Source organism: Adiantum capillus-veneris, chromosome 18, assembly GCF_014529385.1.
Source record: "Adiantum capillus-veneris isolate H3 chromosome 18, ASM1452938v2, whole genome shotgun sequence".
Taxonomy (NCBI): Eukaryota; Viridiplantae; Streptophyta; class Polypodiopsida; order Polypodiales; family Pteridaceae; genus Adiantum; species Adiantum capillus-veneris.
Genome location: NC_140948.1, coordinates 119,152,095 through 119,165,676, shown reverse-complemented (window position 1 = coordinate 119,165,676; position 13,582 = coordinate 119,152,095). Strand labels below are relative to the sequence as shown.

The 13,582-nt window shown below is 45.2% G+C and overlaps 1 protein-coding gene across 1 annotated transcript; it reads left to right on the top strand.

The window, feature by feature from the left end:
• Positions 1-9,644: 9,644 nt before the first annotated feature.
• Positions 9,645-12,668, top strand: LOC147436292 (elongation factor 1-gamma 1-like). The gene is made up of 7 exons (XM_086489227.1): positions 9,645-9,780; positions 10,732-10,881; positions 10,960-11,020; positions 11,109-11,161; positions 11,286-11,393; positions 11,483-12,041; positions 12,123-12,668. Exons 1-7 carry the CDS (start codon positions 9,772-9,774, stop codon positions 12,500-12,502), a joined length of 1,320 nt encoding a protein of 439 aa, XP_086345353.1. The 5' UTR covers positions 9,645-9,771; the 3' UTR covers positions 12,503-12,668.
• Positions 12,669-13,582: the final 914 nt, after the last annotated feature.

The following is a 13,582-nucleotide window of genomic DNA, read 5'->3' as shown; positions in this document are numbered from 1 at the left end:
TGGTTTGCATTAGTGCGGCATTCTTTTGTATTCTGATGGGGCACTCAGCTACTCGATGTGGTCCACCACATTCGTAGCACTGAAGAGGTGGTCTCCTGGCAAAACTATTAATGTTTTGGCCTCTTGCTGCTAGCGCAGTAGCTTGATATACCGGCTTGATTTGTCCCCAATGGTCTTCCATATAGTACATGGGACACTCCTCAAGCATGTCGACTCCATAGGTGATACTAGAGTCTATGTCCTCTTCGCAATCTACATAAGTACTAGATGACTCGCAGCCTATTTGGTTCATAGGTGTAATTCTTGGATGAGGGGGTTGCGGTCCTAGCACTGGAGGTGGCAACGGTGTGGTTTGGACCACATTTTGGGTTCTAGGGACCATGTGCTGTAATGGCAACTGTTGCTCCATGGGTGGGGTAGGCATCAATGCAGGAACTCGAGGTGAGTCTGCCCAAGCTATAGGCGGTTTATTTTCCATGATGCGTTTAAGCATTAGGCAATCCTTCGCTTGATGGCCATACCTACCACACGCGTTACAAGTCCCGTTAAACTTTACTCTGAAAGTAGGGCATTCACTCGTAGTATGTGGGCCCAAGCAAATTGAGCACCATTGTTGCTCCCTTCTTGGATACATATGAATGTTTTGTGGAGCACGATTACCCCTAAGGCTTTCTTGGATGGCCTTTGTGAGATCTGCCAAAGTCATCTCAGATATCGTTTGCTCTTTCACGATTGGCTTTATCTTCATTGGCTCATGCCCTGATGCTTGGGAGCTACTTGACTTCGGCTCGGCAGACACTCTTTCTCCTGCAATCATTAAATTATCCTCCAATTGGATTGCATTCATGGTGACTGCTTCCCAAGTAGTGATACCTCTAATGACTAGGCCATTATAGATACTTTCATGTCGTAGTCCCCTAATGAATCTATCGAGCAATTGGTTGTTGTTGAATCGCTCGTTTGGATTGCATCGAGAATTCAAATTCTTTAGGCGACTAATGAAGTCTCTCACGGATTCACCTTCTTCTCGTTGGGCTTTCTGGAGCTGAGAGGCTACACCCCAAAGTACTCCCCCTCGTATGTATTCTTTTAAGAACAGTCTCCTAAGAGTAGAGTAGATCGTTTTTTCTTCTACTCTTAAGGTTCTATACCAATCTCCAGCGTTTCCGCTTAGGGTCAAACTCAAAGCCTTACACTTATGTAGCTCATTGTGCTCTTCCAAGGAATTGCACACATGTTCAAAGACTTCCATATGCTTTCTAGCATCTCCGTCTCCATTGAATTTCTGTGTGAGCTTAGCTACTTGAACTGCCTTGCTCCTAGGCTCTCTATCAGGTGCACCACGCATGTTTTCCGCAATAGAGCGACCGATAGTTTGAGCAAATGCTGCCAAATCTCCTATTTGAGCAGGTATAATGGGTGTATGTGCTCCTGGAACCACATGTGAGATGGGAGTTGGCCTTGGCCTTGGCATACGCGCGGCTCTTGGGTCCCATATTTCGTATGGTGGTGTACCAGACGGTGGTCCAAAGTTTACAGGTGTGGCCCTAGGCATAGGAGGTGCTTGATATGGCATGTTATTATTAAATGGCATGGCTCCACTTGTATAAGAGCTTGGATAATTCCATTGTGGATTGTAAGCTCTTGGAATAATCGGAGGTGTAGGAGCTACATGAGACTGAGGTACGACAGTTGCACATGATTGATACATACATGTAGGTATAGTTGGGGGCACTGTGCTACTAGGCATCGGTGCAGTATTAACAAATGAACTCCATGGTGTACTTCTTGTCATGCTCACCACTGGGATATGCATGGTAGCCGTAGTGTCATTAAGAGAAAGATGAGCTAGATCTGGGAAGGTAAAGCTGCCACTTGTGGGCTCAGATTGTACTGAGGCTCCTGGCGAAACAACATATGGAGGATCAATGGGGCTCACTGAGGGAGTCTCCATTTGTGACAGGGTTGGTTGGTTGGCCTTTCCCGTATCCAAGAATCTCATTAGGCCTGTTGAAGGCATGTTGATCCCTGTGTTCTGTCTTTCTAACTCGACAATCCTATGGAGGACATCACAGACTTTCTGTTGTTGCTCATCTATGCTAGTAGCACCCGATGTGGATTGTAGAACATCTAACCAACCCACATGATAGGTGTGTCCTGTGTACCGATCAGTTAAAGCTTCTGCTTGTAGGTCATACTCCCAATTTTCGTTTAGGAATATCCCATCTAGGCCTGGCGTGCTGGAGGTTTCCCTTGAAGTGGAAGCATTATTGCTCCCCATTGCTTGCCCCTCCGTGACTGCTACCTTGGGAGCACTCGGTTGCTCGGCTGGTATGATTGTTGTCATAGGAGCCTTTGCTTTCAGGGCTCGACTTTGTTCTAGCCCTCGTAGGTTCTCAATTTCCCTCTCCCTTGTTGCTTGCATATAGCGTTCAATCTCTTGTACTTCGGCAAGACTCCTACCATCGGGTAGTAAAACCTCAGAGGGAGATAGTCCTAAAGGATCAGGAGGTGCAGTGGATGGAACATTCACATGCACACTCTCAAGAAGCATAGGGTCTATTTTAGGCATGAATGATGAATTTACTTCCCCACTCCCTTCATTTATTTCATTAACCGCATGTTCGGAGCGAGTAGCTCTACTAAGGGTCTCTTTTAAGCGGCTAAACACGCTGGACCCGGGCCGTGGGCCCATGGCATGCATGTCTTGACTTGAACTATCAGGGTTTGGTGTAGGATACCCCTCCATGACTTCGTAGTCAGAGGAAGAATCACTAGACGCGATATGAGGATCTTGGGTCGCGCTACCTTGAGTCCCGGTCGAAGGTCCAGAACCTAGGGTGGAGGAATAATGGGTGCCGGCGTAAATGGAGGCACTACCAATATGCTCGTGCTCTAACACTCGTTCAGAGCGTAGGTTCATATGACTTCCACACTCTAAGCGCGTTGGTGAGTACCCGTGAAGGCCGCTCACTTAGTTTTTTTTTTTTTTTTTTATAACCCAAGTTTTTCGTTATTTTTGGTTATTTTTTGTAACCGAGCCACAAAATATGGCGTGTAAAAGCTCAAGACGAGCGTTTTAGCTAAAGGAACGTGCCATGCTTTACAGCTCTCTATTCGGCTACGTGAAGCCCTCGATATCCTAAAAATAGTTTTTATAGTCCTCGAAATCCTAAAAATAGTTTTTAAATATAAAAAGGTGTATAAACTATTTTTTAAAATTGAGGACTAAGGTCTGGGTTTGGGCTTGAGCTTGGGGAATGATCCCCAGCCCGAAAATAAATTTTTGATTTTTTTTTTAATTTAAAAAAAAAAAAAAAAAAAGTCGCCGCGGCCGCGCCGTGCGCGTGCGCACACACACACTTAACCTACACCTAACTTATCTACTTACAGCTAATGAAGATACTGCCACACACACTCTAACACTGTTTACACAGTACTACAGTAGCTAACAGATCTACAAAACTAACCTTACAGAACTAACATTGAACCTTACAGAACTAACATTCCATAGCTAATACCTTAATTCTAACAGTACATTGCAAAAAAAATGTAACTCCTTCTTTAACAGAAAACAAAAAAGACAGTACAGTGTAACAAAAAACCTTCTCCACACAACCACACACCTTCCTTCTTCACAAATCCTTCTCCACACAACTACACACACTCATTCCCTACCTTTCCTATGATAGAAATTGCACCACAAGAAAGCGTAAAGTGCTTAACCGAGCTTAGTGTAGGGCATTTCCCCGGCAGCGGCGCCAAAAATGTGCGCTCCTTGTTGCACTGTCGAAGCAAAGGACTTGCCGATACACCGTGTGCGAGCCACAAATGGCTCCAAGCACACAACAAGCCTAAACTAGCAAGCTCAAGAGAGCAAAGGGTGTGTCACTCACCGCTCTACGCTTGCCTTCGTAGTGGATTCCTCGCCGCGATGAAGAAGAAGCTGCAGTCGTGCCACGCTCAACCGCTTCGCCGCCGTCGTGCCTTCGTAATGCTCGATCGCACACACACTCTCCCTCTCTCTCTCTCTCACATACACACACACACATGGAGGTGAAGAAGAAGAAGATGGAGATGGAGATGGAGCAAGAGCACTCTTCTATTGCACAAATGAGAGAATGAGTGAATTTTAGGTTTAGTTGGCTTTTATATGAGCTCACCCCATTCACACTTGGGCGCCCATGCTTAGCCAACTAATCCCTTGAATGTCCCAGTTAGAGTGCGCCTCTCATCGGCGATCACTCTTACCCTTTTCCTATTGGTCCGACAAGCCCGGTACCTGACTCTACCAAATACATAATACACGTCCGTCGTACGTGATGGGGTGTCCGTGAGCCGTGAGGGTTAACAGGGGGGGAGGGGGTCATCATTGACAAGCTGCAGGGGAGCATTTTAAGATGCCATTGCCCTGGGGGGGAGGTCGCTAAACCTCATTAATTTATCATTGCTTGGGCATCTACAAACGCACCGATGGGAGGCCATAAAAAACCACAGAGACAACACAATGCTTACAATGGCCTGCCCAAGAGCATCTCAACGCTGTCAGAGCGCTTGGGGTCGTCGAATAGTGATGTTGACATCTCAAAATGCTGCCTAAGAACTGCCGACTTGAACCAACACCTCCTAGGATTTCAAAACTCCGAAGCTTGCTACTGCTCTAGTTAATGGTGCCAATTCAACACTATTTTCCACCTTCGGATGTTGCCACCACAAAGGCTCAAAAACACTGCCAACACTACTCCTATTTCTCTTCTCCAACAAGTGTAGATCCTCTCTCGCCTTATGATCACCGAGAATAAAGCTCTGATACCATGTCAAAGTCAATGATGTGGAAGCGTAGAGCAATGGGGAGAATACATGAGAGAGAGAGAGAGAGAGAGAGAGAGAGAGAGAGAGAGAGAGAGAGAGAGAGAGAGAGAGAGAGAGAGAGATTGTTAAACCAACCAACCTTGGTGACGAATTGATGATAATACAATGGGGGCAATGGGTTGCATATATACCCACCTAAGTAAATTGGCCTATCCAGACTTTGACAAATAAGTAAAATAAATACGAAATAAATATTGGGATCACATTGGGTAGTTTACTTGAGGTGCCATAACTTTAACACGTAGATAGGGACTCACATATGGTGGATGGAGCACTACCATGATATCCAGGATGATTAGAAGTAAGAGCATTGCTACCCATGATATTTAAGAGCAGAGCTTGCTACACTTGAAGGGGATCGGGGAGCACCACAGACGGAGAGTGAGAGAGAGAAGGAGACACACGACACACAGATATGGGTGGGGAGACTCAAAGAGTGAGCAGCCCCCTATACACTTATGCTATGTATAAGGTATACAAGTCAGTGGGCGCCCAAACTCTGGGCGGCCGGGCAAGGCACAGACGCCTATACCCCAACAACCTCCCACTTAAAGGTGATTGTGCCTTTAAGCAAGAGAACCTAGTCTAAAGACTACAAAAGGCGAGAGAAAACCACTCTCAATCGATGCCCACTGGCTGGCTGTGATCATGTGCATCCGGTTGTCCTGCTCCCGTGTAAGTCCATACACCACCAGACGCACCGCACACCTACTGCAAGTATGTACGCAATACTTGCATATCTCCCTCGTGCACTATGCCATCATCAGTCAACAAACGACTGACAACCCCAACTGCAAATGCTCCCACTGCAGCTGCGATATCTGGTCTCAAGATCAACATCTCATACATGAGACCACCGAATGCCGATGCAATGCTGGCGGGCCCTGCTAGCTCTACGGAGCATGCATCAACATATATATCCCTGGCAATAGGCATCTCTGACTGACAAGGCGTTTCAGCCACATGCATCTCCTGACTGTCCACAAAAGACGCATCAACCTGTCGTGCAACCTCAGAGCAAACCAACTGCTCTAGGTGTCTGCTGGAAGACATATCCTGCACAACTATATCCCCATGCTCACTGTCGAGCATAGAAAGGAATGATTGCATAATCGCTGACGTCTCAGCCTCCTCTGCAATCATCCACTGCAAACATGACCACTCAATCTGTTGTGACTCACTAGAGCTCTCATGCTCTAACTCCATATGCATAGACTCTTGCACAACGTCCTCCTATCGTGACTCACTAGAGCAAGACCGCTCTACCTGTCTATCCTGCATAGAAGTATTTCGCACAACTGACTCTCTGCTTTGCTCAGTCACTAGCAAAGCATGCATGTCTGACTCTGTCACCTCTCTGTGTGACTGCTCAAGTTGTGCCCCAACTGTGTGCACAACGAGCTCACTACTCTGCACTCCATGCAAAGTACCCTGCAACCCATGAGCAAAAGAGACTTGCCTGCTCTCTCGCTCTCTACCTGGCTGCATGATCACAGAGACAGCACCGTCTCTCGCGTGATCCACATGCAATGGGTAACCTGTACCACTCCTGGCACCTCTCGCAATCACTAGCGAACCCAAATGCATCACAAATTCTCGCTCTCGTAGCGAAATCTGACATCCACAATCTCTAAGTTGACCAATCGAGATCAAACTCACTATCAAATCTGGTACATAGCGCACATGTCTTAACAAGTAAGATGCACCACTCGATAATGACAGTCTCACATTTCCAGCACCTGCTATTGCATGCACCTATCCATCGGTCAAACGTACACTACCAAGCATCCTGCTAGAATAGCTACAAAACCATTCACGATGCGACGTGACATGAAACATAGCATTTGCGTCTAGCAACCACTGCGAAGGGAGTGCACTATCCACATGTATAGCATCTCCTGCATAACTCGAGGTAAAAGTGACATCCCCGTCACTAGTATACTCCGACACTACATCTGCCTCAACTGTCAAAGCAACTGAGTCCATGGCATCACTACATACATCTCTGAGACTTCCATGTCTCCTACGATGTCGCATACGACGAAAACAGCGCCGTCTAACGTGTCCAGAATGACCACAATACCAACATATCACCTGTCGGCGTACTCGTGAATGTACATGTCTCACATGAGTCCTTGATGACTCAGATCTATCATACATATCATGTAATCTGCGCCAAAGTGCTCTCGTAGTAGTCTCATACATAACAAGAGCATATATAGATTTCGCAAGGTGCAAAGAGAGCGTAGATAGTGCCATCTCCTCTAGCTCTTGCCACTGATCGTCAGACATGTTTGAAGGTCTACCTGCATCACCACTCAATGGTCGATACAACCCTCGCTGTGTCAATGCATCAAGCATACACTCTCTCCATGCCGCAAAGTCTGACCCATCAAACACACGCATTTGTGAGAGGTCACAATCTGATCGATCACCTGTCTCTGCCATGAGCACAATGTAGCATATGCAAACCATCCACAAAGACCATGAATCCAAGCACAAAATCACTGCCAAAGTATTATGTGAAAACCAGTGAAAGAAGCTCCACCTGTGTGCTCCAAAAACCTGTATCTCTCAAGAGACCGCTTCGGTGGTGTGTAAACGCCTCCGTACTTCGTTGCCCAAGTCTACCAAAAATCCTCAAACCACAAGCTTAACACAAGCTGCAACTGCATCTTCAGCTCAGAATTTATGCACTCAACTTCAAGCATCTCCCGTGCTTCCAAAAGTGCATCAAACTCACACACAATGCGACAATAGAAAATCTGGAATTTCTGTATACAGTTAGTCTGAGCTGAATATCAGCAAAACGGTGAGGAATTTGCAAAAAGTTTCTTCTGCAAAGTTGTAGACTTCTCAGATCTGCATTCTACAAGGAGAAAAACGAATCTGAAAACTGTGCTGCTGCGCACACAGTTTTAGGGCAGCACCTTCACTTACACACAATCTTCCACACTCCTTTCTGAGCTTCCACAAGAGCATACATCACTCTCAACTGAGCTCACAAGCTCCCATTGCATTCTCACAAAGCTTCCAAGCTTTCTTAATCTCTCTACCGTCGAGAGCGAGCGAGCTATCGCCTCGAAGCTCTCAAAGCCGTCGTGCTCTCCGCGGTCACCATAGCTCTGATACCAATTGAAGGGGATCGGGGAGCACCACAGACGGAGAGTGAGAGAGAGAAGGAGACACACGACACACAGATATGGGTGGGGAGACTCAAAGAGTGAGCAGCCCCCTATACACTTATGCTATGTATAAGGTATACAAGTCAGTGGGCGCCCAAACTCTGGGCGGCCGGGCAAGGCACAGACGCCTATACCCCAACAACACTCTCAATGAGCAGAGGTACTCACCAGATTGATATCGTTTGTTCACAGTTTGTGGGAGTCACGAGATATAGATATGCACAGTTTGCCTTGGAGTTATCACATCAATTAGTGGAGAGGGGGGACACTACTTGTTGGTATGTACATATGTCATCATGGTATTAGCCATAGGGTTTCATGATGGACACATTACCTCGATTCAAATGCTCTATAGATACGTCATCCTTCACTTTAAGCATATATTTGATTAGCCAACTCATCAAACATGATATCATATAACACAATACTCCCAAGTCTTGGATTGGATGGTGTAGGAGTTGGCATCGAAGATGTCCTTCTATAGAGAGCATCATATCTGTACGTGGTGATTTTGTTATTGGATCTTGATAGATGGACACATATCTCAAATGGAATAAGATGTGCTATTAGTCAAATACGGACATCGTCACACTAGTTTTAGAAATAGAAGTGTGGGGAGATATAGTGGAGTGCCTTTAAAGCAATGATTATGTCGACTTTGCAAATTAGCAGAGATTGAAGAGCACCCCATATGTCATTCTAGTCTATTGCGATGTGAAAGGGCACTTCTATGATCTCTTCAAAGTGTTATGGGCCATTATTTAGAGTCATAGGCTATCCATATAAAATGCCTTAGCCTTTATTTGTTAGAAGTACTAGATCTCAAGGAGAAATTATTGAGAGAGAATACAACAACACATCAAAATTTAGTACAACCTCTCGTGATGTAATGTATAGGAGTACCTCATCTATGGCGCAAATCATGACTTATGATGCACATATAGCATCCTTCTTAGATTATAGGTAGGCTAGTGTTATCATATTTATGTTTTAGACAATTGATGCACTATGCTTATGTCTTTTGATCTCATGCGTTAATTATTCATCTCTCTCTCTTAGGGTACGCACATGCACCACCCTAGTCGGCTTGCATCCGGTGGAAAACAACCACAGGGCTTGCCACAGACCCACCACGCCCCTGCGCATTTTCCACCGTTTCTCCACCGCTGCTATCGGAAGTGCAGTCCACACTACGCTGCCGTTTATAGCCATTTGGCACCGTTGGGGAAGCGCGAAAATTATGGATTGGCGTACGCCCTCTGCATGTCTCGTTGACTTTGGAAAAAGCGTAGAAGTTGATCAATCGTCATCGACTATGGTGCAGGTGCTACAAGTGCCGATCGATGGCCTACCGTTCATACCCTCAGTGTTTTCCTGCTGATAGGTCTGCATGTGCGCAGCCCCTCTCTCTCTCTCTCTCTCTTTCTCTCTTGAACAACAAGTCTTGAGTTCAACTAGATCTTTAAGGTCTCTTGGTTTCCAAAAACTTTCTTGTTCTCTCTCTCTCTCTCTCTCTCTCTCTCTCTCTCTCTCTCACACACACACACACACAGCGACATGCATCAAAAACATTTGATATAAAAAATCTCTCTAGGCGGAGTGAACTTCTCGGCGAGTGGTGGTGGGAAGCTTTCGAAACCCTAAACCCGGGGTGATAGCTTGACTTCCTCCTTCCCGCAGAGACGCGCTGAGCGAGCACTGCATACTGATCGCCATGGCTTTGGTGCGCTCCTACTCTCTTTTTTGATTCTGCTCGTCTTAAATGTAACGTGCAGATCTAGACTGTTTGTTTTTCGCGTCCTGCGCCGTCGGCTGAGTAGTCTTCTCCATTGAAGTGTTTATGCAGACATCTGTGTTCTAATGAATGCATCACTATTTCAAAGTAAGTTCTTACTTTTGCCTGATGCTTGATCGCTTCCAGAGACCCTTGAACTCGATCTTTGCGTCTCACATCTCATTTGTCCTTGCTCGCTGTATATTCGTTATCAGGCTTCATGCATTCAGAAGGAAAAAGTCATCGTCTGCAGACTTCTGCCTGTTCTTGCTTTGAGATTTTACATGTACAATCATCTCTTTCACCTGAACCGCTTGCTTGTGGATGTGGATCCTTGCGTGATATGTAGGCTGCTTACAGCTGGACTTTTCTGTGACTCATTTGGGCTGTTCAATGCTATGATGTCTCCAATCTTCAGAGTTAGTGCTTAGCTGAAAGCCTTATTACTCCAGAATGGCAGGGAGTCTACTCATTAATTGGGAAACAAGCTTTAGTAGTCTAGAAATTAGAAGCATTGGCTTGCTTGTGGAGTTTACAGTCAACGCAGAATGCATTCATATTGATTTGGCTAAGATTGGCAAAAAGGGAGGTCATGGACATGTTTGGAACAGGATCATAAGTTTATCCTGCTCTCAAGATAAGTGCATGTCCTTTCATGCCTTCCGCCCAGCAACCATGTAGACCCTGGCTAAGTTCGCTTTCTTTGGGATATGCTGGTATCACTTGCTTTCTATACTTAGCTCTCATTTACTGTGGAAGCTATATGTCTGTGTGCATGTGCACATAATAAATGAAAGAAAGTTGAGTGTTGAACAACCTCCGTCCTTTTTGTGTCTGTTGTGCATGCTTTATGCTTATTGTCAGCAATAACTGAGCTGAAACAATTGTCTATGTGAGTAGATTTTACACTCCAATCCTGGCAACAAGAATTCTATGAAAGGGCTTATTGCAGCTGAGTATGCCGGGGTTAAGGTAGAGCTCACTAAGGATTTCCAATTTGGGGTGTCAAACAGAACTCCAGAGTTTTTGAGGCTTAATCCATTTGGAAAGGTCAGCAGCTCTATACCTCAAAATATCATTCGGTTATTTGTAAGACTAGCACTAACTCTATTTGGAATCTTATTTCAGGTTCCTGTGCTGGAAACTCCTGATGGTCCTGTTTTTGAGAGCAATGCCATTGCTAGATATAGTAGCTTTCAACGACTCATGTCTTTTATATGCTACTTGTTTTTTACTGTATTGTAATTAATGGAGGCTTTTTGGCTTAAACTGATCAGTTGCGAAGCTTGATCCAGAAGGTGTCCTACTAGGAAGCTCTCCTTATGAAGTGGTATTTTTACTTTGGAGAATCATTGCTGTCTTTTTGTTCAGGGTTCCTTGTCAGCCTTGTACTGGTTTAATGACATATTAGGACTGTTATTTTTGTCTTCTATAGCCACCTTGTGATTTTGCAGGCGCTCATTGAGCAGTGGATTGATGTTGCTACTACTGAACTAGATTCTAATTTGAGTAGATGGGTTTACCCCCTGTTGGGCTTTGGACCCTACCCCTATTCAGAGGAGGTAAATCATATACATAAATTTTTAAAGCTTCTCTAGTTTAAAGTAAAACACTCCTGATAAATTTTTGTATGGGATGGTGTCTGTATCAGTTATCAGAGTCTGCTTCTGCCGCTGTAAAGGCTGCCTTGCGTGTGCTAAATGGCCATCTGGCTTTGAACACGTATCTTGTTGGACATTCAGTGACTCTAGCAGATATTATTTTGTCGTGCAACATGCTTACTGGTATAAGGTGTACCTTCACCAAGGAATTTCTTTCTGAGTTTCCTCATTTGGAGAGGTATTTCTGGACCATTGCAAATCAACCAAACGTCAAGAAACATTTTGGGGATGTGAGCCTAGCAGAAAAGGCTCCAACGCCTCCAAAGAAGCAAGGAAACACAGGCAAGAAGGAAGAGAAGAAAGCCAAAGCAGAGAAGCCCAAGGAAGCTCAGAAACCAAAGGAGGTTCAGAAGCAACCTGAGAAACCTAAGGAAGCCCCTGCCAAACCGAAGGAAGAAGCTGCTGAACAGGATGAAGAGGAAGAGAAGCCCAAACCGAAGCCCAAGAATCCATTGGACCTTTTGCCCCCTAGCCCCATGGTTATGGATGATTGGAAACGGCTGTATTCCAACACAAAGGCGAAGGACTTTAGAGAAGTTGCAATTGAAGGTACGAAGTAATTGCCTTTGTTTTGTTAGAACCAGATAATGTTGAAATTTGCTTATTTTTTCATTGTGGTATCTTGTCTAGGGTTTTGGAAGATGTACGATCCTGAAGGTTATTCTCTATGGTTCTGTGACTACAAATATAATGAGGAAAACACGGTAACATTTGTCACCATGAACAAAGTTAGTGGCTTTCTACAACGCATGGATTTCATCAGGAAGCACGGGTTTGCTAAATTGTGCATTTTTGGGGAGACTGGCCCCTTCAAGATCAAAGGGGTGTGGCTCTTCAGAGGGCAAGAGATTCCCCAGATGGTTCTGGACGAATGCTATGATGTAGAACTCTATGAATGGACCAAGGTTGACATTGCAGATGAAGCTCAGAAGGAGAGGGTCAATGCTTATCTCGAGGAGCCTGATGAGTTTGATGGTGAGAAGCTTTTAGAGGCCAAATGTTTCAAATAAGCATGGAGAAGAAGCTTTGAATACTGCTCGTGAGCAAGTATGGAACAATTTTGCCCTTAGTTTTGTACGAATTTATATTCGGTCAAATTTGTGTAGTCCTGGATCTGAGAAGCTAGATCAAATTCAACAGTTTCATATATTTGCATATTCATTGTTTGTGTGGTCACTATTGAGTCCCCTTGAGTATTACCACTAACATTCTGCGGCTTTGTAACTGTGGGTCTCTCAAAAAAAAAAGATATAAGTCTGGCTTCAGTTGGGACCGCCGGCAGAACTTCCCTTTTTCAATTTCCATCTCAGAAAGGCAGAAGCCTGCGCCTGTTGCTTACCATGCCTGCCCATTGGTTCTTGGCCTGCTGAGGGTGCCTTCAAGCTTGTATTCTTCACTCCATGTTGAAAAGTAGGATTGAAGATGGGGGGGGGGGGGGGGGGGGGGGGGGTGTATTACCAGCTCGTGGTGGGTCCAAAACCTGCCTCTGCTTATTTCACATATGGGAGCAAGCCACGCATTCTGCATGCCTTGAACCTTTTGTCCCTTTTGAACCCAGCGTAAGGTCCTGTTCAGACCGTGCGAGCATTTGTGCAGGAAAATCTACCCGTTTCCACAGCAGAACTTGCGGGCAGTGCACACACCTGGAGTTAACTTCTTCTGGGCCCTGAGTCCCCTTCATTGGTTGAGGGTTGCGCTTCCGTCCCTTGGGTGGCATGAGCAGGTCAGAACAAGAATGTTGGCTATATTCTGAGAGTCAGCATGCCAGCTAAGGATGGGCTGCTGGTGAACTCTGTATGGTGTGAATTGCTTGGCTCCTACTTGCTGGTCTCTTTAAACCACCTTACGATCTTGCAGAGTAGAAAGCCTTGTCTTCTTGATTGGAATAAGAATTCCAGTCACTATTAATTGTCTTTTTGCACTTGATTGGTTCCAAACCCTTAAACATTTGGTAGCCTTTTACCTCGTTGCCCTTTGTTCGTGACTTATATGCGTAGGGTGGAGAAACATCTTTGTCCTGCCGGCAACCACAATTTGGAAATGTCTATTTTTATTATGTAAATAAAGTCTGCCAATTATTGCCAACATTG